The sequence below is a fragment of the Bombina bombina genome, chromosome 4 (genome assembly GCF_027579735.1).
Source record: "Bombina bombina isolate aBomBom1 chromosome 4, aBomBom1.pri, whole genome shotgun sequence".
NCBI lineage: Eukaryota > Metazoa > Chordata > Amphibia > Anura > Bombinatoridae > Bombina > Bombina bombina.
The window spans coordinates 443,382,181-443,409,081 of NC_069502.1; the positions used below are offsets into that span (position 1 = coordinate 443,382,181).

The 26,901-nt window shown below is 39.7% G+C and overlaps 1 protein-coding gene across 1 annotated transcript in view; it reads right to left on the reverse strand.

Moving 5' to 3' along the window:
- The window catches only part of CHRNG (cholinergic receptor nicotinic gamma subunit), a 54,976-nt gene that overhangs the window by 15,107 nt on the left and 12,968 nt on the right, over nt 1-26,901 (reverse strand). The window contains exons 3-8 of the mRNA XM_053709057.1: nt 25,549-25,593; nt 24,818-24,927; nt 16,700-16,855; nt 15,264-15,361; nt 14,950-15,150; nt 8,407-8,521 (exon numbers count right to left, since the gene is read on the reverse strand). Of these exons, the coding sequence (XP_053565032.1) occupies nt 8,407-8,521; nt 14,950-15,150; nt 15,264-15,361; nt 16,700-16,855; nt 24,818-24,927; nt 25,549-25,593 (725 nt within the window). The remainder of the gene's footprint in view (nt 1-8,406; nt 8,522-14,949; nt 15,151-15,263; nt 15,362-16,699; nt 16,856-24,817; nt 24,928-25,548; nt 25,594-26,901) is intronic.

Sequence of the window (26,901 nt, forward strand, 5' to 3'; positions counted from 1 at the left end):
CGTAAAGTCTTTTTTCAATGGGACTTCTATAGCGCTGATATTACAAGCTTTTTCTGGGAGGCCAAAAAGTAAAGTCAGTAGTTATGAGTTTTACACTACAAAGCTGTAACATAAAACTTATAACTAAAGTGCTAAAAAGTACACTAACATCCATAAACTACCTATTAACCCCTAAACAGAGGCCCTCCCGCATCGCAAACACTTAAAATTAAATTATTAACCCCTAATCTGCCGCTCCCAACATCGCCGCCACTATAATAAACATATTAACCCCTAAACCGCCACACTACCGCCTCGCAAACACTAGTTAAATATTATTAACCCCTAATCTGCTGTCCCTAACATCGCCGCAACCTACATTACAGTTATTAACCCCTAATCTGCAGCCCCCAACGTCGCCGCCACTATACTAAAGTTATTAACCCCTAAACCTAAGTCCAACCCTAACCCTAACACCCCCTAACTTAAATCTAAATAAAAAATTTGATCATTACCTAAATTATACTTACCTGTAAAATAAACCCTAAGCTAGCTACAATATAACTAATAGTTATATTGTATCTAGCTTAGGGTTTATTTTTATTTTACAGGCAAGTTTATATTTATTTTAACTAGGTAGAATAAACCTAACCTGTCTTACACTAACACCTAACACTACAATTAAATAAATTACCTAAATTAAATACAATTACCTAAATGACAAAAAAAGAAAAAACACTAAATTACACAAAATAAAAAAAGAAATGATCAGATATTTAAACTAATTACACCTAATCTAATAGCCCTATCAAAATAAAAAAGCCCCCCCAAAATAACCCCCCCCCCCTAGCCTACAGTAAACTACCAATAGCCCTTAAAAGGGCCTTTTGCGGGGGATTGCCCCAAAGAAATCAGCTCTTTTACCTGTAAAAAAAAATACAAACAACCCCCCAACAGTAAAACCCACCACCCACGCAGCCAAACCCCCCAAATAAAATCCTAACTAAAAAAACTAAGCTCCCCATTGCCCTGAAAAGGGCATTTGGATGGGCATTGCCCTTAAAAGGGCATTTAGCTCTTTTTCTATTGCCCAAACCCTAATCTAAAACTAAAACCCACCCAATAAACCCTTAAAAAAACCTAACACTAACCCCCGAAGATCCACTTACAGTTTTGAAGACCGGACATCCATCCTCAACGAAGCTGGGAGAAGTCCTCAGCGAAGCGACAAGAAGTCCTCAACGAAGGCGGGAGAAGTCTTCATTCAAGCCGGCAGAAGTGGTCCTCCAGACGGGCAGAAGTCTTCATCCAGACGGCATCTTCTATCTTCATTCATCCGGTGTGGAGCGGGTCCATCTTCAAGACATCCGGCGCGAAGCATCCTCTCTATGTTTCTATTTTTTTGCATAAAATGCAAAATTCAAGAACAAGGGGTCATGAGCTCAAACTAAAGGGTAGTAGATTCAGGAGTAATTTGAGGAAGCACTACTTTACAGAAAGAGTGATTGATTTATGGAATAAACTTCCTCAAGAGGTAGTAGCAGCAAACACTGTGGGGGACTTTAAAAATGCATGGGACAAGCATAAGGCTATCCTACAAACTAGATAAGTTTATACTGTTAGGTAATATCGGGCAGACTTGCTGGGCCTATGGCTCTTATCTATGTTTCTATGTTTCAAACGAAGTCTTCTTCCCGAATGAATGTTCCTTTAAGTGTCGTCATCCAAGATGGCGTCCTTTGAATTCCGATTGGCTGAGCTCGCATTCTATTGGCTGATTGGAACTGTAACTGGATCTTCGGGGCTTAGTGTTAGGTTTTTTAAGGGTTTATTGGGTGGGTTTTAGTTTTAGATTAGGGTTTGGCCAATAGAAAAAGAGCTAAATGCCCTTTTAAGGGCAATGCCCATCCAAATGCCCTTTTCAGGGCAATGGGGAGCTTAGGTTTTTTTAGTTAGGATTTTATTTGGGGGGTTTGGTTGTGTGGGTGGTGGGTTTTACTGTTGGGGGTTGTTTGTATTTTTTTTTACAAGTAAAAGAGCTGATTTCTTTCAGCCGACTCTCCCCATTGATGTCTATGGGGAAATCGTGCACGAGCATGTAAAACCAACTCACCGCTGACTTAAGCAGCGCTGGTATTGGAGTGCAGTATGGAGCACAATTTTGCTCTACGCTCACTTCTTGCCTAATAACGCCGGGTTTAGGAAAACCTGTAATATCAGCGCTGTAGGTAAGTGAGTGGTGACAATAACGTGCAAATTAACACCTCACCCCTCATAACGCAAAACTTGTAATCTAGCCGAAAGGGACTTACTTATCTACATAAACTAATTGATGAAGATAACGAATTGATTCAGGACTTTGACTATATGAAGAATAGATTTGGTTGTTTAAATACACCATTTTTTATATACCTTTAATTGAGACATTACTGTAATAAGATAAGGTAAACAATTTTTAATATCCTGAAAATTATAAAGCTATTCTTACAAGAAAACACTTCTTGCTCACTCTTATATAAGAATCTTAATGACCAAAAAAGAATTAAATATATTCATGAATCGGTCAACAAATGGTTAAGACTTGTTCCTGATTAAGATATAACAAGCTTATATAAAATGTAGTATGAATAGAGTTAGAAACGCAACTTTGTTATCAAGTTGGAGAGAGTCTCAATCAAAAATATTATATCATTCTTATTTACTCCGTATCTGATTACTTAATGGAAAAATTCACAGGATAATTATTGTAAAAAATGCAGATACGAACAGGCAGATATAATACACATTATGTTCTCATGCCCTAAAACAAATAGTTTTTTGTTAAAGGTTAGCTACTGGATGGAAAAGAAATGTAAAATAGACGTAACATTTATATCAATGGAAGTTATAGTTCCAGCAAAAGGAGAAGAGCACAGGGAATGGACTCGCTTATTAAACACTATAATCTTAGTAGATAGAAACATAATACTTAGAGATTGGAAATCTAATAAAACTCCAAGCCTACAGCTATTTCTAAAGAGACTACACCAACAAATGATATATGAACAATATGATATAGACAATCTGAAAAACTAATTGCTCAATTCTTTGAAAAATGGGAAAGCTATATAAAATCTTTAGAGCAACCAATACAACTATATATATACAAGAGGAACAGCTTAGAGGGAACTGGTTTGTTACTTGAGACTAATGGGGAAGAGAGAGGAGGCCCTCTTTTTTTCCCCCCTTTCTCCCTTCCCTGTCCTGCAAGTTAAGAAAGATATTGGATTGAAGACATAGAAGAGGTATGATAATTAGTTTATCATATCACAAAGACAAATAATCCTTCTATGATATATTATTATGTAGATTTAAAGTTAAATGTTGAAAAGATTGAAACCAAAAATAAGATAAAAATAGGGGATTGAATATAATATGTAACTCTCTTTCAATATTTCTCTTTGTAAATATTTTCATACTTGGTTATTATGATTTGGATGCATAGGATGTAATGTAAACCTTGGGGAAAATCTTCCAAGTTAGTTATCATACTTTAAGGATAAATAATCGATATAGGTTATTTTATTATCTAGACTTATAGTTAAAATGAATGTTTAAAAAAGAAGGAAAGAGAAAAGAAAGGAAATAGAAATAAAAAAACAGTGGAATTAACTAATATTTAAAGGAAAAGTAAACTTAAGTGCACTTCAAAGCCCCAAAGTAAAGTACATGCAAAATTAGCTGGACTTTAAATCATGATTTTTAGCAGTTTTGTCTTATTTTTTATTATTTTTGTTATAATTCTACCTCGCAATCCGCTATGTCCGCCTGGATAATAAACATTTTTTTATTTGTATGTGACGAAAATCGTCTTACTGATCCTCATTGGTCCCCCAGTGGCGTCCCAACAGAGTAACTACCCGCCCCAACTTAAACTACGCATGTCTCATTGAATCTCCTGCCTGATTAAATGCTCGTTCATGAGACACGCATGTGCGTTAATGGCACAGGAAAAGATAATACGATCTCTGCTACAATACTATGTATCACAGCAGAGACCGTATTGTAAGGCATGCGCAATACAGGATGCTTCAAAAGAAGAACGCACAGATGCCACGTAAGAGTGGGTTGGACCGCTCTTACTTTGGAAAAAAAGACAAACCAGAAAATGAGCAGGTGGGCGCAGGATCATTTAGTATGGTAGGTCATAAAAATAATAAATATAAAAAAAATAACTATGGATCTTTTAAAAACAACTTAGAGACTACATAAAGAGGCCGAATTACTAAATGTCTGTCGGACCTGATCCGACAGTGCGGATCAGGTCCGACAGACATCGCTGAGTGCGGAGAGCAATACGCTCTCCGTATTCAGCATTGCATCAGCAGCTCACAAGAGCTGCTGGTGCAACGCTGCCCCCTGCAGACTCGCGGCCAATGGGCCGCCAGCAGGGAGGTGTCAATCAACCCAATTGTACTCGATTGGGTTGAATTGTGGCGATTCCTGTCCGCCTCATCAGAGCAGGAGGACAGGGTCTGAAGACTCGCCAGAAACACAGGCCCTCAAGCTCCGTTCGAAACTTGATAAATGGGCCTCATTGGGTGAAAATATGGATCAATGGAATTGATGTTTTGGAAGAAAATTAACTTTCACTTCTTTCTCAACATTGTTTTTTTGTAAACACTCTCATCACTTTGTGACCATGATTTAGTTACATATGTTGTAAATATTGGTAATAATATGGGAAAAAAGGGAATAAGAGAAACGAAATTAATAAGAAAGATATGAAAAAGTGTTACTTGTGATCTGCGAATCACAATCCCTGTTTCTTTCTTCATAATACACAATATGTAAAGATTTTCTTTCTTTTGGATGATTCTGTATTTTTAAGTTATATGCGGATCCCCTTAATAATAAATAAAAATGTGAAAAAAAAAACCAAAAACCTTATGGTGTTTAACAGCGGTGTTATCTTTTTATATTGTTCCTTTTGGAGTAAATATTTAATTTAATATTTAGTTAACAGTTTTGTTACGTTTGATGGGAGAATGCCTATTTTTGGTCTTTGAATGCCAGAGCAAATATTCTATTTGACATTTATTGTATTCCTCTATATAAATGTAATATTCAAATATCAAATATAATATTTAAATAAAAAAAAAGATTAACATTTAGAAACTGATTCCCTTAGAGTTTGTAGCAAAATGTAACATTCATTCATTCACATAAAACAAATATTCAGTTTTTCAAGAGGCTACAATATTATTGTCTCATTATTCTTCTGTTAAATATTGTTCTTTAAATATTTCATAAATTTTAACACCTGCAAAAAGGAATAATTAGACTGCATGTGCTAGGTGTGCTAGCCAGTCCACACAAACCTAGCAATTTGTTTCTGTAATTTAGTATGTAAAATTACATACACTTTCCGTTACAGCCCAATAATGAAGCTGCTGAATTTGCTTCATAAATGCCAGAGACACTTATGTTCATTTTATTTCAGAACTCAAAAGTTGAGTTATAGTGATTCACATTTAAATGGATATTAAATTGATACAAGACAAAATTTAGTATGAAGCAGGAGCAATTTATATTTTTATGTGTGTGTATCATTGGCTGATAGATACTTCTTGCTAACTCTCATAGGTAGGAATCTCAAAATGCCAATTTTTCTCTGTATTGCATGTAATATTAACCCCTTAATGACCGGACCATTTTTCAATTTTCTTACCCTTAATGACAATGGCTATTTTTACATTTCTGCAGTGTTTGTGTTTAGCTGTAATTTCCCTCTTACTCATTTACTCTACCCACACATATTATATACCGTTTTTCTCGCCATTAAATAGACTTTCTAAAGATACCATTATTTTCATCATGTCTTATAATTTACTAAAAAAAAAATAATAAAATATGAGGAAAAAATGGAAAAAAACACACTTTTTCTAACTTTGACCCCCAAAATCTGTTACACATCTACAATCACCAAAAAACACCCATGCTAAATAGTTTCTAAATTTTGTCCTGAGTTTAGAAATACCCAATGTTTACATGTTCTTTGCTTTTTTTGCAAGTTATGGGGCAATAAATACAAGTAGCACTTCGCTATTTCCAAACCACTTTTTTTCAAAATTAGCGCTAGTTACATTGGAACCCTGATATCTGTCAGGAATACCTGAATATCCCTTGACATGTATATATTTTTTTTTAGAAGACATCCCAAAGTATTGATCTAGGCCCATTTTGGTATATTTCATGCCACCATTTCACCGCCAAATGCGATCAAAAAAAAAAAAAGTTCACTTTTTCACAAAATTTGTCACAAACTTTAGGTTTCCCACTGAAATTATTTACAAACAGCTTCTGCAATTATGGCACAAATGGTTGTAAATGCTTTTCTGGGATCCCCTTTTTTCAGAAATAGCAGACTTATATGGCTTTGGGGTTGCTTTTTGGTAATTAGAAGGCCGCTAAATGCCGCTGCGCACCACACGTGTTTTATGCCCAGGAGTGAAGGGGTTAATTAGGGAGCTTGTAGGGAGCTTGTAGGGTTAATTTTAGCTTTAGTGTAGTGTAGTAGACAACCCCAAGTATTGATCTAGGCCCATTTTGGTATATTTTATGCCACCATTTCACCGCCAAATGCGAGCAAATAAAAAAAAAAACTTTACATTTTTCACAATTTTAGGTTTCTCACTGAAATTATTTACAAACAGCTTGTGCAATTATGGCAGAAATTGTTGTAAAAGCTTCTCTGGGATCCCCTTTGTTCAGAAATAGCAGACTTATATGGCTTTGGCGTTGCTTTTTGGTAATTAGAAGGCCGCTAAATGCTGCTGCGCACCACACGTTAATTATGCCCAGCCGTGAAGGGGTTAAATTAGGTAGCTTGTAGGGAGCTTGCAGGGTTAATTTTAGAGATCAGCCTCCCACCTGACACATCCCACCCCCTGATCCCTCCCAAACAGCTCTCTTCCCTCCCCCACCCCACAATTGTTCCCGCCATCTTAAGTACTGGCAGAAAGTCTGCCAGTACTAAATAAAAGAGGTTTTTTTTTTTTTTAAATAAAAATAATAAAGTATTTTAGCTGTGATGGACCCCTGCCTTAGCCCCAACCTCCCTGATCCCCCCTCCAGCTCTCTAACCCTCTCCCCTACCTAATAACCGCCATCTTGGGTACTGGCAGCTGTCTGCCAGTACCCAGTTTGGCCCCAAAACACCCCCAAAAAGTATTTTTATTATATTTTTTATTTAAAAAACTATTTCTGTAGTGTAGCAGCCCCCCACAATACCCCCACCCCCTCCCAGATCCTTTTATATTTTTTTTTTAAAAAAATTCCCTTTTTTTCCCCCTTTCATTGGTGTCAGTGTGGCTAATGGGTGCACGTGCACGCGCGTGCACGTGCACGCCCCCGTGCACACGCACGTGCACGCTCACGTGCACATTCGCGCATTGTGCACGCGCACGCGCATCGTGCACGCGCACGCGCATCGTGCACACCCGGCGGACACTGGCACTATCGCTACCGGTGCAGAGAGGGCCACAGAGTGGCTCTCTCTGCATCGGAGGCTTGTAAAGTGGTATTGCAGGATGCCTCCATATCGAGGCATCACTGCAATACCCTCAGAGCTGCTGGAAGCATTTGTGATCGCTTCCAGCACTCTGTTTGACAACTGACGTACCAGGTACGTCCATTGTCATTAACTGCTTGTTAATGCATGACGTACCTGGTACGTCAGTTGTCATTAAGGGGTTAAAATATCTAATATTAAAGGGACACTGTACCCAAAAAATTTCTTTCGTGATTCAGATTGAGCATGAACTTTCAAGCAACTTTCAAATTTACTCCTATTATCAAATTCTCTTCATTCTCTTGGTATCTTTATTTGAAATGCAAGAATGTAAGTTTAGATGCCAGCCAATTTTTGATGAACAACCTGGTTTGTTCTTGCTGATTGGTGGATAAATTCATCCACCAATAAAAAAGTGCTGTCCAGAGTACTGAAACAAAAAAGCTTAGATGCCTTCTTTTTCAAATAAAGATAGCAAGAGAACAAAGAAAATTTGATAATAGGAGTAAATTACAAAGTTGCTTAAAATTGCATGCTCTATCTGAATCACTAAGGAAAAAAATGAGGTTCAGTGTCCCTTTAACATAAAATATTTGAATAATGTTTCAGGAGAAACAATGGAATGCCAGAACAGCCAAGGGGAACATTGGATCCACGATTCTATTTACCAAAAACAGACATTTGCCTATGCACACATAAAATATGGCTTTATCAATTTATTTTTTTTGCTACACTGTAAGTATTTATTTTAAGCTCTGCGTGACATCAGTAATCGTCAGGAACTGGAAATTTCTGGCTTAATGCTATCTATTTTATCCCATACTGCTCATCAAAGATTGGCACATCTAAGTACAGAATAAGGGCACATAGCTCACTTTATAATTAGAGGCACAGCCGTGGAAGTCTCAGGAATCTTCTGGGCAATAAGGAAGAGGAAGACAATTTGAGCCAATAATATGTTAATGGACACAGTACATTTCTGCCCACCAGCTAAAATCAATCAAAAGAAAAAAAAAGAGAAATAAAATCTTCAAATATCAATGCAGATATTGGCACACAGCAATATAGATGCAGAATATGATATCTACCCATTAATCTATGTTACACCTATCTTTAAACAACTTACAGAATAATATAAACAAATTTAAAAATTAAATTGACTATAGCAAATTGAAAAATAAAAATGTTTAAACCTAAACATAAATGAGTTTCTCCTGTAGAATATGAAATTTAGCAATAATAAAAAGTACCAATTTAAGAGTCCCAATAAAATATCTCATAAGCAATAAAAACAGTGTTGTCTATTTTTTTTATGCTTATAGATAAATTAAATGTATTTTTTATTTATTTTTTTAGATTAATGTGCCTTTAAATAAGAAAAAATATATATGTTTGAAAACCTTGTTTACGATTTACCCTTCTTAAAAGTGATTCTCTTTTCCCACAGAATCCTCACCTTGATTTAACTGTCAACCACCTCCCCACAATGAAGTAAATGTCATGCACATACTCTATGCATTGCCAGCACAATGCTGTGTTGTGCATGTGTTGGGGTGTGTGCATGCAAGCACAATGCTGTGTTGTGCATGTGTTGGGGAGGTGGGGTGTGCAAGCACAGTGCTGTGTTGTGCATGTGTTGGGGTGTGTGTGTGCATGCACAGTGCTGTGTTGTGCATGTGTTGGGGTGTGTGTGTGCATGCACAATGCTGTGCTGTGCATGTGTTGGGGTGTGTGTGTGCAAGCACAATGTTGTGTTGTGCATGTGTTGGTGTGTGTGTGTGCAAGCACAATGCTGAGTTGTGCATGTGTTGGGGTGTGTGTGTGTGCATGCACAATGCTGAGTTGTGCATGTGTTGGGGTGTGTGTGTGCAAGCACAATGCTGTGTTGTGCATGTGTTGGGGTGTGTGTGTGCAAGCACAATGCTGAGTAGTGCATGTGTTGGGGTGTGTGTGTGCAAGCACAATGCTGAGTTGTGCATGTGTTGAGATGTGTGTGTGCAAGCCCAATGCTGAGTTGTGCATGTGTTGGGACTTGTGTGTGCAAGCACAATGCTGTGTTGTGCATGTGTTGAGATGTGTGTGTGCAAGCCCAATGCTGAGTTGTGCATGTGTTGGGACGTGTGTGTGCAAGCACAATGCTGTGTTGTGCATGTGTTGGGGTGTGTGTGTGCAAGCACAATGCTGAGTAGTGCATGTGTTGGGGTGTGTGTGTGCAAGCACAATGCTGAGTTGTGCATGTGTTGGGGTGTGTGTGTGCAAGCACAATGCTGTGTTGTGCATGTGTTGAGATGTGTGTGTGCAAGCCCAATGCTGAGTTGTGCATGTGTTGGGACGTGTGTGTGCAAGCACAATGCTGTGTTGTGCATGTGTTGGGACGTGTGTGTGCAAGCACAATGCTGTGTTGTGCATGTGTTGGGACGTGTGTGTGCAAGCACAATGCTGTGTTGTGCATGTGTTGGGACGTGTGTGTGCAAGCACAATGCTGTGTTGTGCATGTATTGGGACGTGTGTGTGCAAGCACAATGCTGTGTTGTGCATGTGTTAGGACGTGTGTGTGCAAGCATAATGCTGCATTGTGCATGTGTTGGGGTGTGTGTGTGCATGCACAGTGCTGTGTTGTACATGTGTTGGGGTGTGTGTGTGCATGCACAATGCTGTGTTGTGCATGTGTTGGGGTGTGTGTGTGCAAGCACAATGTTGTGTTGTGCATGTGTTGGTGTGTGTGTGTGCAAGCACAATGCTGAGTTGTGCATGTGTTGGGGTGTGTGTGTGTGCATGCACAATGCTGAGTTGTGCATGTGTTGGGGTGTGTGTGTGTGCATGCACAATGCTGAGTTGTGCATGTGTTGGGGTGTGTGTGTGCAAGCACAATGCTGAGTAGTGCATGCGTTGGGGTGTGTGTGTGCAAGCACAATGCTGAGTTGTGCATGTGTTGAGATGTGTGTGTGCAAGCCCAATGCTGAGTTGTGCATGTGTTGGGACTTGTGTGTGCAAGCACAATGCTGTGTTGTGCATGTGTTGAGATGTGTGTGTGCAAGCCCAATGCTGAGTTGTGCATGTATTGGGACGTGTGTGTGCAAGCACAATGCTGTGTTGTGCATGTGTTGGGGTGTGTGTGTGCAAGCACAATGCTGAGTAGTGCATGTGTTGGGGTGTGTGTGTGCAAGCACAATGCTGAGTTGTGCATGTGTTGGGGTGTGTGTGTGCAAGCACAATGCTGTGTTATGCATGTGTTGAGATGTGTGTGTGCAAGCCCAATGCTGAGTTGTGCATGTGTTGGGACGTGTGTGTGCAAGCACAATGCTGTGTTGTGCATGTGTTGGGACGTGTGTGTGCAAGCACAATGCTGTGTTGTGCATGTGTTGGGACGTGTGTGTGCAAGCACAATGCTGTGTTGTGCATGTATTGGGACGTGTGTGTGCAAGCACAATGCTGTGTTGTGCATGTGTTAGGACGTGTGTGTGCAAGCATAATGCTGTGTTGTGCATGTGTTGGGGTGTGTGTGTGCAAGCACAATACTGTGTTGTGCATGTGTTGGGATGTGTGTGTGTGCAAGCACAATGCTGTGTTGTGCATGTGTTGGGATGTGTGTGTGTGCAAGCACAATGCTGTAATGTTTATGTGTTGTTGAGTGTGTGTGCAAGCACAGTGCTGTGTTGTGCATGTGTTGGGATGTGTGTGTGTGCAAGCACAATGCTGTAATGTTTATGTGTTGTTGAGTGTGTGTGCAAGCACAGTGCTGTGTTGTGCATGTGTTGGGACGTGTGTGTGCAAGCACAATGCTGTGTTGTGTATGTGTTGGGGTGTGTGTGTGCAAGCACAATGTTGTAATGTGCATGTGTTGTTGAGTGTGTGTGCAAGCACAATGCTGTAATGTGCATGTGTTGGGGTGTGTGTGTGCCTGCACAATGCTGTAATGTGCATGTGTTGGGGAGTGTGTGTGCAAGCACAATGCTGTAATGTGCATGTGTTGGGGAGTGTGTGTGCCTGCACAATGCTGTAATGTGCATGTGTTGGGGAGTGTGTGTGCAAGCACAATGCTGTAATGTGCATGTGTTGTTGAGTGTGTGTGCAAGCACAATGCTGTAATGTGTATGTGTTGGGGTGTGTGTGTGCAAGCACAATGCTGTAATGTGCATGTGTTGGGGAGTGTGTGTGCATGCACAATGCTGTAATGTGCATGTGTTGGGGAGTGTGTGTGAAAGCACAATGCTGTAATGTGCATGTGTTGGGGAGTGTGTGTGCATGCACAATGCTGTAATGTGCATGTGTTGGGGAGTGTGTGTGCATGCACAATGCTGTAATGTGCATGTGTTGGGGAGTGTGTGTGCAAGCACAATGCTGTAATGTGCATGTGTTGGGGAGTGTGTGTGCATGCACAATGCTGTAATGTGCATGTGTTGGGGAGTGTGTGTGCAAGCACAATGCTATGTTATTATTATTATCAGGTATTTGTAGAGCGCCAACAGATTCCGCAGCGCTGTAAACATAATCGGTGTACAGGATAGCTTTTGTAGGGGTCAAGTGGGTAGAGGGCCCTGCTGAGAGTTTCACTGTTGTAGTCGGCTCTTATGAAGCGATCTGTAAACAGCTGGGCAGATAGGCTTACACTCTAAGGGGTTCAAGGGGAAAGCAATGGCGTTAGGAAATGTTAGTGTTGGTTGTATGCATCCCTGAATAGTAGAGTTTTTAGGGAGTGCTTGAAGCTGTTAAAACTAGGGGAGAGTCTTGTGGAGCGAGGCAGAGAGTTCCACAAGATGGGGGCCAGTCTGGAGAAGTCCTGTAAACGGGAATGTGAAAAAGTAACAAGAGAGGAGGAGAGGAGGAGATCCTGAGCTGATCGAAGGGGACGGGAGGGAGAGTATCTAGAGACAAATATGCATGTGTTGGGAGTGTGTGTGTGCATGCACAATGCTGTAATGTGCATGTGTTGGGGTGTGTGTGTGCAAGCACAATGCTGAGTTGTGCATGTGTTGGGGTGTGTGTGTGAAAGGACAATGCTGAGTTGTGCATGTGTTGGGGTGTGTGTGTGAAAGCACAATGCTGAGTTGTGCATGTGTTGGGACGTGTGTGCAAGCACAATGTTGTAATGTGTATGTGTTGGGTTGTGTGTGTGCAAGCACAATACTGTGTTGTGTATGTGTTGGGGAGTGAGTGTGCAAGCACAATGCTGTGTTGTGCATGTGTTGGGGAGTGTGTGTGCAAGCACAATGCTGTGTTGTGTATGTGTTGGGGAGTGTGTGTGCAAGCACAATGCTGTGTTGTGCATGTGTTGGGGAGTGTGTGTGCAAGCGCAATGTTGTGTTGTGCATGTGTTGGGACGTGTGTGTGCAAGCACAATGCTGTGTTGTGTATGTGTTGGAGTGTGTGTGTGCAAGCACAATGTTGTAATGTGTATGTGTTGGGGAGTGTGTGTGCATGCACAATGCTGTGTTGTGCATGTGTTGGGGAGTGTGTGTGCATGCACAATGCTGTGTTGTGCATGTGTTGGGGAGTGTGTGTGCATGCACAATGCTGTGTTGTGCATGTGTTGGGGAGTGTATGTGCAAGCACAATGCTGTGTTGTGCATGTGTTGGGGTGTGTGTGTGCAAGCACAATGCTGTGTTGTGCATGTGTTGGGGTGTGTGTGTGCAAGCACAATGCTGTGTTGTGCATGTGTTGGGGAGTGTGTGTGCAAGCACAATGCTGTGTTGTGCATGTGTTGGAGTGTGTGTGTGCAAGCACAATGTTGTAATGTGTATGTGTTGGGGAGTGTGTGTGCATGCACAATGCTGTGTTGTGCATGTGTTGGGGAGTGTGTGTGCATGCACAATGCTGTGTTGTGCATGTGTTGGGGAGTGTGTGTGCATGCACAATGCTGTGTTGTGCATGTGTTGGGGAGTGTGTGTGCATGCACAATGCTGTGTTGTGCATGTGTTGGGGTGTGTGTGTGCAAGCACAATGCTGTGTTGTGCATGTGTTGGGGTGTGTGTGTGCAAGCACAATGCTGTGTTGTGCATGTGTTGGGGAGTGTATGTGCAAGCACAATGCTGTGTTGTGCATGTGTTGGGGAGTGTGTGTGCAAGCACAATGCTGTGTTGTGCATGTGTTGGAGTGTGTGTGTGCAAGCACAATGTTGTAATGTGTATGTGTTGGGGAGTGTGTGTGCATGCACAATGCTGTGTTGTGCATGTGTTGGGGAGTGTGTGTGCATGCACAATGCTGTGTTGTGCATGTGTTGGGGAGTGTGTGTGCATGCACAATGCTGTGTTGTGCATGTGTTGGGGAGTGTGTGTGCATGCACAATGCTGTGTTGTGCATGTGTTGGGGAGTGTGTGTGCAAGCACAATGCTGTGTTGTGCATGTGTTGGGGAGTGTATGTGCAAGCACAATGCTGTGTTGTGCATGTGTTGGGGAGTGTATGTGCAAGCACAATGCTGTGTTGTGCATGTGTTGGGGTGTGTGTGTGCATGCACAATGCTGTGTTGTGCATGTGTTGGGGAGTGTATGTGCAAGCACAATGCTGTGTTGTGCATGTGTTGGGGTGTGTGTGTGCAAGCACAATGCTGTGTTGTGCATGTGTTGGGGTGTGTGTGTGCAAGCACAATGCTGTGTTGTGCATGTGTTGGGGAGTGTATGTGCAAGCACAATGCTGTGTTGTGCATGTGTTGGGGTGTGTGTGTGCAAGCACAATGCTGTGTTGTGCATGTGTTGGGGTGTGTGTGTGTGCAAGCACAATGCTGTGTTGTGCATGTGTTGGGGAGTGTGTGTGCATGTACAATGCTGTGTTGTGCATGTGTTGGGGAGTGTATGTGCAAGCACAATGCTGTGTTGTGCATGTGTTGGGGTGTGTGTGTGCAAGCACAATGCTGTGTTGTGCATGTGTTGGGGTGTGTATGTGCAAGCACAATGCTGTGTTGTGCATGTGTTGGGGTGTGTGTGTGCAAGCACAATGCTGTGTTGTGCATGTGTGGGGGAGTGTGTATGTGCAAGCACAATGCTGTGTTGTGCATGTGTTGGGGTGTGTATGTGCAAGCACAATGCTGTGTTGTGCATGTGTTGGGGTGTGTGTGTGCAAGCACAATGCTGTGTTGTGCATGTGTTGGGGTGTGTGTGTGCAAGCACAATGCTGTGTTGTGCATGTGTTGGGGAGTGTGTGTGCATGCACGCCACTTACTCCCATATTGGGACTTGATAAAGAGCTAAATCAACTGTGGCATGGAATATGAGGAAATACTTAAAACAAAGAAAATTAATTAAAAACATTTTAATATTTTTAAGGCATTTGTATTTAAAGATTAGTCTACATCTTTTAGAAAATGTTTTCAAATATATATTTTTTTATAAATCATAGTTTCACATATTTAAATAGTTTTCACAATTATGCATCAGGCTACAGAACTGACCAAATCCATGCCTTTCAATCACGGCTAGTTACCTTTGGCTGGTAAGAAGTAGATCAAAACACTGACAAATGTGATGAGCACACAGGGAACTATGATGTTGATGACATAGAATAGAGGTTTCCTTTGAATTATGAGATAAAAGACGATCTCCTGATAATTTATATCATCTGGACTGAGATGATGGTTTATCAACTTCTTGGCTGGTATGTGTTTTATCACCCACTCGCCATTCTCTAGAGGAGATATAGTAATTTAATGACGCAGATGGCACAAAGAAGTGATTATGTATTTGTTATATCTGATAAATGTACAGTGAGGAGATTGAGAAGGCATAGAACACTGCTACCTGTGAAAGCTTCAGGGTCTATAACAATCCACTCAATAGTCCTCCCGTCCTCCACAGTGAGAAGAAGTTCAATCTCATTGGCATTGTACGTCTGAGACCTGGAAGAAACATAAAGTTATCCTGTAATTCGATAGAGCTAATTGTGCCTGACCCTGCATACCGTGATCTCAGACTTTATGGCAATATCATGGAAAATGTTTACAGAAATCAATTACCATTCTGCAATTTGACTTTTGAATGATATTTCATTTTATTGTTATTAGTTATAGATACTGCCAAATCTACTGAATGGATTTGCTTAAAATATGGTAGTGACATAGGGCTCGATTTATCAAATGTTGAGCGGACATCGCTGCAGGGCGACAGCACATACTGTCCGCATTTAGCATTGCACAAGCATTTCACCAGTTAGAGTGTCAGTAGCTAACTTGCATAAGATGTTTAATTATACATAGTGAAGATCATTTGCAATGTACATTTGTTGATAATTTTGCCTGCTTTTCCTGTGATTTGAATCTGAACATTGTGTTTTCTGGAATTCAGAATTCATGCTCAGCACTAAATGCTTGATATGTGCAGGAGCTGATTTAAATCTGTATCTAAATGCCATCGCAAAGGAGATAAACAAGTGATGATTAACTGGAGGCCACATGCAACTCTCTTCACTAGTGTTTACAGCCCCCATGTAAAAGCACAACTAAGACCGCTGCTTCCTTAACCTTTCGCCACCTCTTAGTTGGCGAATTTCAATCTCCCCGGTCTCATCCGACCGGGGAGATTGACAGCTCCTGCCCGCACATGATTGGCTGTTCGCAGGCAGGGGGCGGCTTTGCACAAGAGCGCAAAATTGCGTTCTTATGCAATGCTGAATTCCGGCAGCGAAATTCAGCCCGCCAGAGGCGAGCTGCGGTGGACAAGGGCGCGTATGTGCCCCTCTGTCCACCGCAGCTTAATAAATCGACCCCTTTGTGCCATTGTTTTTGTAGCCCTATGAAAAAAACTTTAAGGACATCTGGTAGATGTGCAAACAAGGCAGCCATAATTCCAAGGGGATCAGAGCATACCCTACAACCTTATCTAACACTGGCTCTGCGTCACTAGACATTTTTAGGAAATATATTATAATTTGTGTGTTTATGTGGCCCATAAGGCTTCTAAAATATTGATTGGTGGCCCTCTGTGTAAGGAAGTTGGCCATCACATTCATATAAACAATACTCAATAAGCATTTCAAGGGGAGTGTATCTGGATGATAAAACAATGCATATTTTGCTAACATTTTGCATGCAGGTATTTTGAAATACAGTGATTCATTTCTGATGCACCTATATATAATCTGAATGTATTATCCCTTTAAATCCTAGTGTATTCGAAAGCAAGCAGATTTTAATCTGAAAAAGCAAATGTAAAATGCAGTTAGGTACAATCACACTCACTGAAACACCATGGAACAGTTCTGCCAGTCAAATGGGAAATAGGTGACCACAACAGGGCAGTAGCTGCGGTAGATTGCAGGAGGCAGCCAGTACATTGAGCCATCAGAGGACACTAATGTGTTTGTGTATAAAGCAATGTCAAAGGTGCCGTCCACACTGCAGAAGAAAACAAACAAATATTGTATGACAATAACTAGCACCCTGTGATCAAGTAACCTGCCTAAGTATAGTGCTATAGTTATTATTAAAGGGGCACAAATGTCACAATGGTGGTGGTAGAGCATGCAATTTTAAGTAACTTTTTAATTTACTGCTATCATCAAATTAATTTGTCCTCTTGGTATCCTTCCTTGAAAAGCAAGGTAGGGTCAGGAACAGCAATGCACTACTGGGAGCTAGCTGATGATTGGTGGCTATGCACATATGCCTCTTGTCATTGGCTCACCACATGTGTTCATCTTTTTCCCAGTAGTGCATTGGCACCCTGGAGCTAATGTTACCTATGTGTTTGAAACATTTACAGGGTTATATGTTCTATATGCAAGCAATAGAGCAACAACAAAATATTTTAACACTTTAGAGCATTTTATTTTTACACTTTTATATCCCTTAAATGGACATTAAACAATAAAATCATTGCTTGAATGATGTGTTCAGAGGAAAGATTAGCCTAAGAATAACTTGTTTTTATTTTCTTTCCTTTATAATCAGTTTTATTGGAGTTATAGTTGTAAGTACAGAAATGTTGTACATGTATTTCTATAGACAATCAGATAGATTATGAGTTTTGAGCGCTATAGAGATTTTAACGACCGCCACAAAAGCGGCGTTATTTCACCTCCCTATAGCACTGCTATTACAGGTTTACAAAAAGCAGGCTTGGGCGGGCGATATGGTGGTGTTGAGCTCAATACCGCACCAAAATCAAGCGCTGCTTTGACGTGACGATTTCCCCATAGACATCAATGGGGAGAACCGGCAAAAAAAAGCGATTGCGGAATGGAAAGCTCCGTAACGCAGCCCCATTGATGTCTATGGGGAAAAGAGAAAGTAACGTTAAAACCTAACACCCTAACATAAACCCCACGTCTAAACACCCCAAATCTACTGCCCCTAACATCGCTGCCACCTTCATTACAGTTATTAGCCCCTAATCTGCTGCCCTTAACATCGCCGCCACCTTCATTACAGTTATTAGCCCCTAATCTGCTGCCCCTAACATCGCTGCCACCTTCATTACAGTTATTAGCCCCTAATCTGCTGCCCCTAACATCGCTGCCACCTACATTACAGTTATTAACCCATAATCTGCTGCCCCTAACATCGCCGCCACCTACATTACAGTTATTAACCCCTAATCTGCTGCCCCTAACATCGCCGCCACCTACATTACAGTTATTAACCCTAATCTGCTGCCCCTAACATCGCCGCCACCTACATTACAGTTATTAACCCCTAATCTGCTGCCCCTAACATCGCCGCCACCTACATTACAGTTATTAACCCCTAATCTGCTGCCCCTAACATCGCCGCCACCTACATTACAGTTATTAACCCCTAATCTGCTGCCCCTAACATCGCTGCCACCTACATTACAGTTATTAACCCCTAATCTGCTGCCCCTAGCATCGCCGCCACCTACATTACAGTTATTAACCTCTAATCTGCTGCCCCTAACATCGCCGCCACCTTCATTACAGTTATTAACCCCTAATCTGCTGCCCCTAACATCGCTGCCACCTACATTACAGTTATTAACCCCTAATCTGCTGCCCCTAACATCGCCGCTACCTACATTACAGTTATTAACCCCTAATCTGCTGCCCCTAACATCGCCGCCACCTACATTACAGTTATTAACCTCTAATCTGCTGCCCCTAACATCGCTGCCACCTTCATTACAGTTATTAACCCCTAATCTGCTGCCCCTAACATCGCTGCCACCTACATTACAGTTATTAACCCCTAATCTGCTGCCCCTAAAATCGCCGCCACCTACATTACAGTTATTAACCCCTAATCTGCTGCCCCTAACATCGCTGCCACCTACATTACAGTTATTAACCCCTAATCTGCTGCCCCTAAAATCGCCGCCACCTACATTACAGTTATTAACCCCTAATCTGCTGCCCCTAACATCGCCGCCACCTACATTACAGTTATTAACCTCTAATCTGCTGCCCCTAACATCGCCGCAATTTATATTACAGTTATTAACCCCTAATCTGCTGCCCCTAACATCGCCGCCACCTACATTACAGTTATTAACCCCTAATCTGCTGCCCCTAACATCGCCACCACTTAAATTACACTTATTAACCCCTAATCTGCTGCCCCTAATGTCGCCACCACTATACTAAAGTTATTAACTCCTAAATCTAACCATAACCCTAAGCATAACCCTAACGTAACCTTAAGCCTAAATCTAACGCCCCCGAGTTTAAATATAATTAAAATAAATCTAAATAAACCTTACAATTATTAACTAAATAATTCCTATTTAAAACTAAATACAAATTTACCTGTAAAAAAAAAGTAAGCTAGCTATAAAATAACTGTTATACTGTAGCTATCATAGGCCTAGATTTAGAGTTTGGCGGTAGCCGTGAAAACCAGCGTTAGAGGCTCCTAACGCTGGTTTTAGGGTACCGCCGGTATTTGGAGTCAGTCAGGAAAGGGTCTAACGCTCACTTTTCAGCCGCGACTTTTCCATACCGCAGATCCCCTTACGTCAATTGCGTATCCTATCTTTTCAATGGGATCTTCCTAACTCCGGTATTTAGAGTCGTGGCTGAAGTGAGCGTTAGAATTCTAACGACAAAACTCCAGCTGCAGAAAAAAGTCAGTAGTTAAGAGCTTTCTGGGCTAACGCCGGTTTATAAAGCTCTTAACTACTGTGCTCTAAAGTACACCCATAAACTACCTATGTACCCCTAAACCGAGGTCCCCCCACATCGCCGCCACTCGATTAATTTTTTTTAACCCCTAATATGCCGACCGCCACCTACGTTATACTTATGTACCCCTAATCTGCTGCCCCTAACACCGCCGACCCCTATATTATATTTATTAACCCCTAACCTGCCCCCCACAACGTCGCCGCCAGCTACCTACAATAATTAACCCCTAATCTGCCGACCGCAAAGAGCCGCCACCTACATTATAGCTATGTACCCCTAATCTGCTGCCCCTAACACCGCCGACCCCTATATTATATTTATTAACCCCTAATCTGCCCCCCTCAACGTTGCCTCCACCTGCCTACACTTATTAACCCCTAATCTGCCGAGCGGATCTCACCGCTACTATAATAAAGTTATTAACCCCTAATCCGCCTCACTCCCGCCTCAATAACCCTATAATAAATAGTATTAACCCCTAATCTGCCCTCCCTAACATCGCCGACACCTAACTTCAATTATTAACCCCTAATCTGCCGACCGAATCTCGCCGCTATTCTAATAAATGGATTAACCCCTAAAGCTAAGTCTAACCCTAACACTAACACCCCCCTAAGTTAAATATAATTTAAATCTAACGAAATAAATTAACTCTTATTAAATAAATTATTCCTATTTAAAGCTAAATACTTACCTGTAAAATAAATCCTAATATAGCTACAATATAAATTATAATTATATTATAGCTATTTTAGGATTTATATTTATGTTACAGGTAACTTTGTATTTATTTTAACCAGGTACAATAGCTATTAAATAGTTAAGAACTATTTAATAGCTAAAATAGTTAAAATAATTGCAAATTTACCTGTAAAAGAAATCCTAACCTAAGTTACAATTAAAACTAACACTATACTATCAATAAATTAATTAAATAAACTACCTACAATTACCTACAATTAACCTAACACTACGCTATCAATAAATTAATTAAATAAAATACCTACAATTACCTACAATTAAACCTAACACTACACTATCAATAAATTAATTGAATACAATATCTACAAATAAATACAATGAAATAAACTAACTAAAGTACAAAAAATAAAAAAGAACTAAGTTACAAAAAATAAAAAAATATTTACAAACATCAGAAAAATATTACAACAATTTTAAACTAATTACACCTACTCTAAGCCCCCTAATAAAATAACAAAGACCCCCAAAATAAAAAAATGCCCTACCCTATTCTAAATTACTAAAGTTCAAAGCTCTTTTACCTTAGCAGCCCTGAACAGGGCCCTTTGCGGGGCATGCCCCAAAGAATTCAGCTCTTTTGCCTGTAAAAAAACACATACAATACCCCCCCCCAACATTACAACCCACCACCCACATACCCCTAATCTAACCCAAACCCCCCTTAAATAAACCTAACACTAAGCCCCTGAAGATCTTCCTACCTTGTCTTCACCATGCCAGGTATCACCGATCGTTCCAGGCTCCGAAATCTTCATCTAAGCCCAAGCGGGGGCTAGACATCCATCATCCGACGGCTGAAGAAGTCCAGAAGAGGCTCCAAAGTCTTCGTCCTATCCGGGAAGAAGAGTAGATCCGGACCGGCAACCATCTTCTTCCAAGCGGCATCTTCTATCTTCATCCGATGAGGACCGGCTCCATCTTGAAGACCTCCACCGCGGACCCATCTTCTTCCGACGACGACTTCCCGACGAATGACGGTTCCTTTAAGGGACGTCATCCAAGATGGTGTCCCTCGAATTCCGATTGGCTGATAGGATTCTATCAGCCAATCGGAATTAAGGTAGGAAAATTCTGATTGGCTGATGGAATCAGCCAATCAGAATCAAGTTCAATCAAGATGGAGCCGGTCCTCATCGGATGAAGATAGAAGATGCCGCTTGGAAGAAGATGGTTGCCGGTCCGGATCTACTCTTCTTCCCGGATAGGATGAAGACTTTGGAGCCTCTTCTGGACTTCTTCAGCCGTCGGATGATGGATGTCTAGCCCCCGCTTGGGCTTAGATGAAGATTTCGGAGCCTGGAACGATCGGTGATACCTGGCATGGTGAAGACAAGGTAGGAAGATCTTCAGGGGCTTAGTGTTAGGTTTATTTAAGGGGGGTTTGGGTTAGATTAGGGGTATGTGGGTGGTGGGTTGTAATGTTGGGGGGGGGTATTGTATGTTTTTTTTTACAGGCAAAAGAGCTGAATTCTTTGGCGCATGCCCCGCAAAGGGCCCTGTTCAGGGCTGCTAAGGTAAAAGAGCTTTGAACTTTAGTAATTTAGAATAGGGTAGGGCATTTTTTTATTTTGGGGGTCTTTGTTATTTTATTAGGGGGCTTAGAGTAGGTGTAATTAGTTTAAAATTGTTGTAATATTTTTCTGATGTTTGTAAATATTTTTTTTTATTTTTTGTAACTTAGTTCTTTTTTATTTTTTGTACTTTAGTTAGTTTATTTAATTGTATTTATTTGTAGATATTGTATTTAATTAATTCATTGATAGTGTAGTGTTAGGTTTAATTGTAGGTAATTGTAGGTATTTTATTTAATTAATTTATTGATAGTGTAGTGTTAGGTTTAATTGTAACTTAGGTTAGGATTTATTTTACAGGTAATTTTGCAATTATTTTAACTATTTTAGCTATTAAATAGTTCTTAACTATTTAATAGCTATTGTACCTGGTTAAAATAAATACAAAGTTACCTGTAAAATAAATATTAATCCTAAAATAGCTATAATATAATTATAATTTATATTGTAGCTATATTAGGATTTATTTTACAGGTAAGTATTTAGATTTAAATAGGAATAATTTATTTAATAAGAGTTAATTAATTTCGTTAGATTTAAATTATATTTAAGTTAGGGGGGTGTTAGTGTTAGGGTTAGACTTAGCTTTAGGGGTTAATACATTTATTAGAATAGCGGTGAGCTCCAGTCGGCAGATTAGGGGTTAATGTTTGAAGGTAGGTGTCGGCGATGTTAGGGAGGGCAGATTAGGGGTTAATACTATTTATTATAGGGTTAGTGAGGCGGATTAGGGGTTAATAACTTTATTATAATAGCGGTGCGGTCCGGTCGGCAGATTAGGGGTTAATAAGTGTAGGCAGGTGGAGGCGACGTTGTGGGGGGCAGATTAGGGGTTAATAAATATAATATAGGGGTCGGCGGTGTTTGGGACAGCAGATTAGGGGTACATAGGGATAATGTAAGTAGCGGCGGTTTACGGAGCGGCAGATTAGGGGTTAATAATAATATGCAGGGGTCAGCGATAGCGGGGCGGCAGAATAGGGGTTAATAAGTGTAAGGTTAGGGGTGTTTAGACTCGGGGTACATGTTAGAGTGTTAGGTGCAGACGTAGGAAGTGTTTCCCCATAGCAAACAATGGGGCTGCGTTAGGAGCTGAACGCAGCTTTTTTGCAGGTGTTAGGTTTCTTTTCAGCTCAAACAGCCCCATTGTTTTCTATGGGGGAATCGTGCACGAGCACGTTTTTGAAGCTGGCTGCTTCCGTAAGCAACTCTGGTATCGAGAGTTGCAGTGGCGTTAAATATGCTCTACGCTCCTTTTTTGGAGCCTAACGCAGCCATTCTGTGGACTCTCAATACCAGAGTTATTTAAAAGGTGCTGCCAGAAAAAAGCCAGCGTTAGATACGCGGGTCGTTACCGACAAAACTCTAAATCTAGCCGAAAGGTTTTATTTTTATTTCACAGGTAAGTTTGTATTTATTTTAACTAGGTAACTAGTAAATAGTTAATAACTATTTAATAACTAGTCTACCTAGTTAAAATAAATACAAACTTACCTGTGAAATTAAAATAAAACCTAAGATAGCTACAATATAACTATTAGTAATTTTGTAGCTAGCTTAGGTTTTTTTTACAGGTAAATTTGTATTTAGTTTTAAATAGGAATTATTTAGTTAATAATTGTAAGGTTTATTTAGATTTATTTTAATTATATTTAAGTTAGGGGATGTTAGGCTTAGGGTTACGTTAGAGTTAGGGTTAGATTTAGGGTTAGGGTTACGTTAGGGTTAGGATTAGGGGTTAATATATTTATGTAGAGTTAGTGATGTGGGAGGTCAGAGGTTTAGGGGTTAATAATTTATTTTAGTATATTTTGTTGTGGGTGGCTTGTGGTTTAGTGGTTAATAGGTTTATTAAAGCGGCGGTGTGGGCGGACGGCAGATTAGGGGTTAATAATATTTAAATAGTGTTTGCGAAGCGGGAGGGCGGCGGTTTAGGGGTCAATAGGTTTATTATAGTGGCAGCGAGGTCCGGAGTGGCAGATTAGGGGTTAATACATTTATTATAGTGTTTGCGATGCGGGAGGGCCTCGGTTTAGGGGTTAATAGGTAGTTTATGGGTGTTAGTGTACTTTTTAACACTTTAGTTATGAGTTTTATGGTACAGCTTTGTAGCGTAAAACTCATAATTACTGACTTTGGATGGCGGAACAGATCTTGTCGTTATAGGGTGTACCGCTCACTTTTTAGTCTCCCAGGAAAATTCGTAAAACTGGCGCTATGGAAGTCCCATTGAAAAAGGACTTTTTAAAAAGTATGGTACTGACATTGCGTGACGGCCAAAAAGATGTGCGGTGCCCCTATACCTACAAGACTTGTAAGCGGATTTAGGGAAAAAGCAGCGTTATGGGCCATAACGATGCTTTTTCAATCATAATGCCAAACTCGTAATCTAGCTGTATATTAGTTGTTTAAATATTGAAAAAAATAAGTGTAAAGTTAATGTCCATAAAGCACTGGGCGACGCCATATTGTAACTTAGGTTACCTTTTCTGCTGAGGCCAATTAGTTATGGTTATAAATGGCTTACTAGAGTGTGCAACCAATCACTGTGTGGAATATAGCTGTGTCTGCGTTTAACATGAATTGGAAAGCCCACAATATTCAAAATTAAATTACAGGATAGGCAAACAAAATAAATAATGAAAATATATTGCAAAGTTTTTTTACTACACGTAATTAAACCATTTATATTAATATATTGAGGTGTTTAATGTCCTTTTAATGGTTGAGTGGTCAACTCTCTTTTACTTTTATTATTTTCATTTCTTTTTCAACAAGAACTAAATAAGTTCTAAACATAAATACTATTGATTTGATTGTTTTCTATTCATGCCAATACTTTAATAATCCAATGGGTGCCCTGGGTCAATGATATCTGTACTCACTTATTCTCCAGGCCAATGTCTGGGAGCCAGACCATAGTAGAGGGAATTCTCATCATGCTGATTCCATGGTATCTCTCGGGGTCCCAACGCAGACGATAGTCTGTCCATTGCTTGTATCACAGAAAACAAACAAATGTTCAAATACATAGAGAGAACCACAAGTAAATTTGCAGGTGAATTGGTCTTACAAGACGAATAGGTAGTGTAACATTTTTCTAAAATAACTATAACTATAAAATTAAAATAGGATAAAAAATACAAAGAAATAGGAATTAATACCATTTCTTTTCAAAAGATCATGTAAAAAATATATACAAAACCCACAAAGTAGTGTAGTTACAATAGGTAGTTAAATAAATTAAAATTCTTTCAAAGTCCCCTACACATGTGCCTAAAGTCTATACTATTCAGAATGATATTATTGCTGCAATATACTAGGGGAAAAAACACTTTTTAATCACAATTATTATAAAAATTCAGGAAGTAACATCGTTTAACTTTAATGTGTAATGAGAGGCACATGTGGTTGTCGAACATAAAGTACTATATACCCCAAGCTTTGTAAATATAATTAGGAACTATTACATGCATTATTATCATGACATTTTCTTGTTTTAGAAATATTGAATACAATGTAATTAATAAATTATCCTGCTTACTATTTTTACAACTTCAATTTATTTAAACAATTTGCAAATTTAAAATGTACAGCATGTTGCACCAAAACTTACCATTTCAACCCAGACATTGGTGGTTAGAGCCTCTTCTTTCTCATTCTGTGGGACACAATGGGGAGTTGTCACATTGAGCATTAATTGAAGTCTCAACTGATTATTTTTTATATTATTTTTAATCAATATAAATGTAGAAAGCAAAATATTTATTTTTAAAGTAAGTACTAAAAAAGGGCAGTGATTACATGAGGAAGCAGATAATTATAGCATGTGGTTTCCTAAAACAGATAATGGCAAGAACCACTAAGGATTGTTTACAAAACTAATAGGATAATGGGCAGACTAAGTGGATAATCCCTATAATAATATTCTGTAACTTTTAGCTTCTCTGTTGTCCTTTTTATAATGGATTATATTTACTTTCTTCCTTTTCAGGATATTTTCTTCAGTTTTAAGTTAGCTAGACACCGAAATACAGATATTATTTAAAGGGACAGTAAAGTCAAAATTAAACATAAATTGATTGGATAAAGTATGCCATTTTAAAGACATTTCCAATGTACTTATATTATCAATTCTGCTTAGTTCTCTTTGTATCCTTTTTTGAAGAGTAATCCTAGGTGAGCTCAGGAGTGTGCATGTGTCTTAAAGGGATAGTTTACTCAAAAATTTTCTCCCCTTTAATTTGTTCCCAATGATCCACTTTATCTGCTTGTTTATAAGTATTTCCATTGCCCTTATATTGGCATTTGAAATAGTTTATTTAGCCTGTGGTATCCACACCTATCCTTAAAGTTTTTAGCCTCAAGGCCAAGCTGTGTTAACACAGCCAGTAGAAGAAATTAAACTCCCAGTGGAGTATAGAAGAGATAAGGTAATAAAATGTTAATTTTCCATTGTTCTCTCCAAGTATTGGTGATTGGTTTATGGACAGATATAAGATAAATAAGCATGTATATGTACACAATGTGATAAAGAAATGAAATCTGATTATACCTACAAGCTCAACCCATTTTATTAGGTTGTGGCTTCAAAACACAAAATCAGCTGATTTATATACACAAATAAGCCTTAAAAAAACAAATCTCATACATTTTATACTCTGCAGCTGGTAACAAAAGTAATTGAAAACACATTAAGGGAAAAACAATTTTATAGTTTACTGTCCCTTTAAGTTATCTGGCATCAGTGTTTGCAATATTGTTATTAGCAAAAGTTATACACAGTTACAAACACAGCTGCCATAGACCACTATAGACGAGTGCATGCGCCTAAGCTTCTATCAACCTACCTAGGTTTAGTCTTTAACAATGAATACAGATAGAACAAAGCAAATTCAATAATAAAAGTAATATGGAAAGTGGTCTAAAATTGCATGCTCTTTCTGAATCATGAAAGTTTAATTTTGAC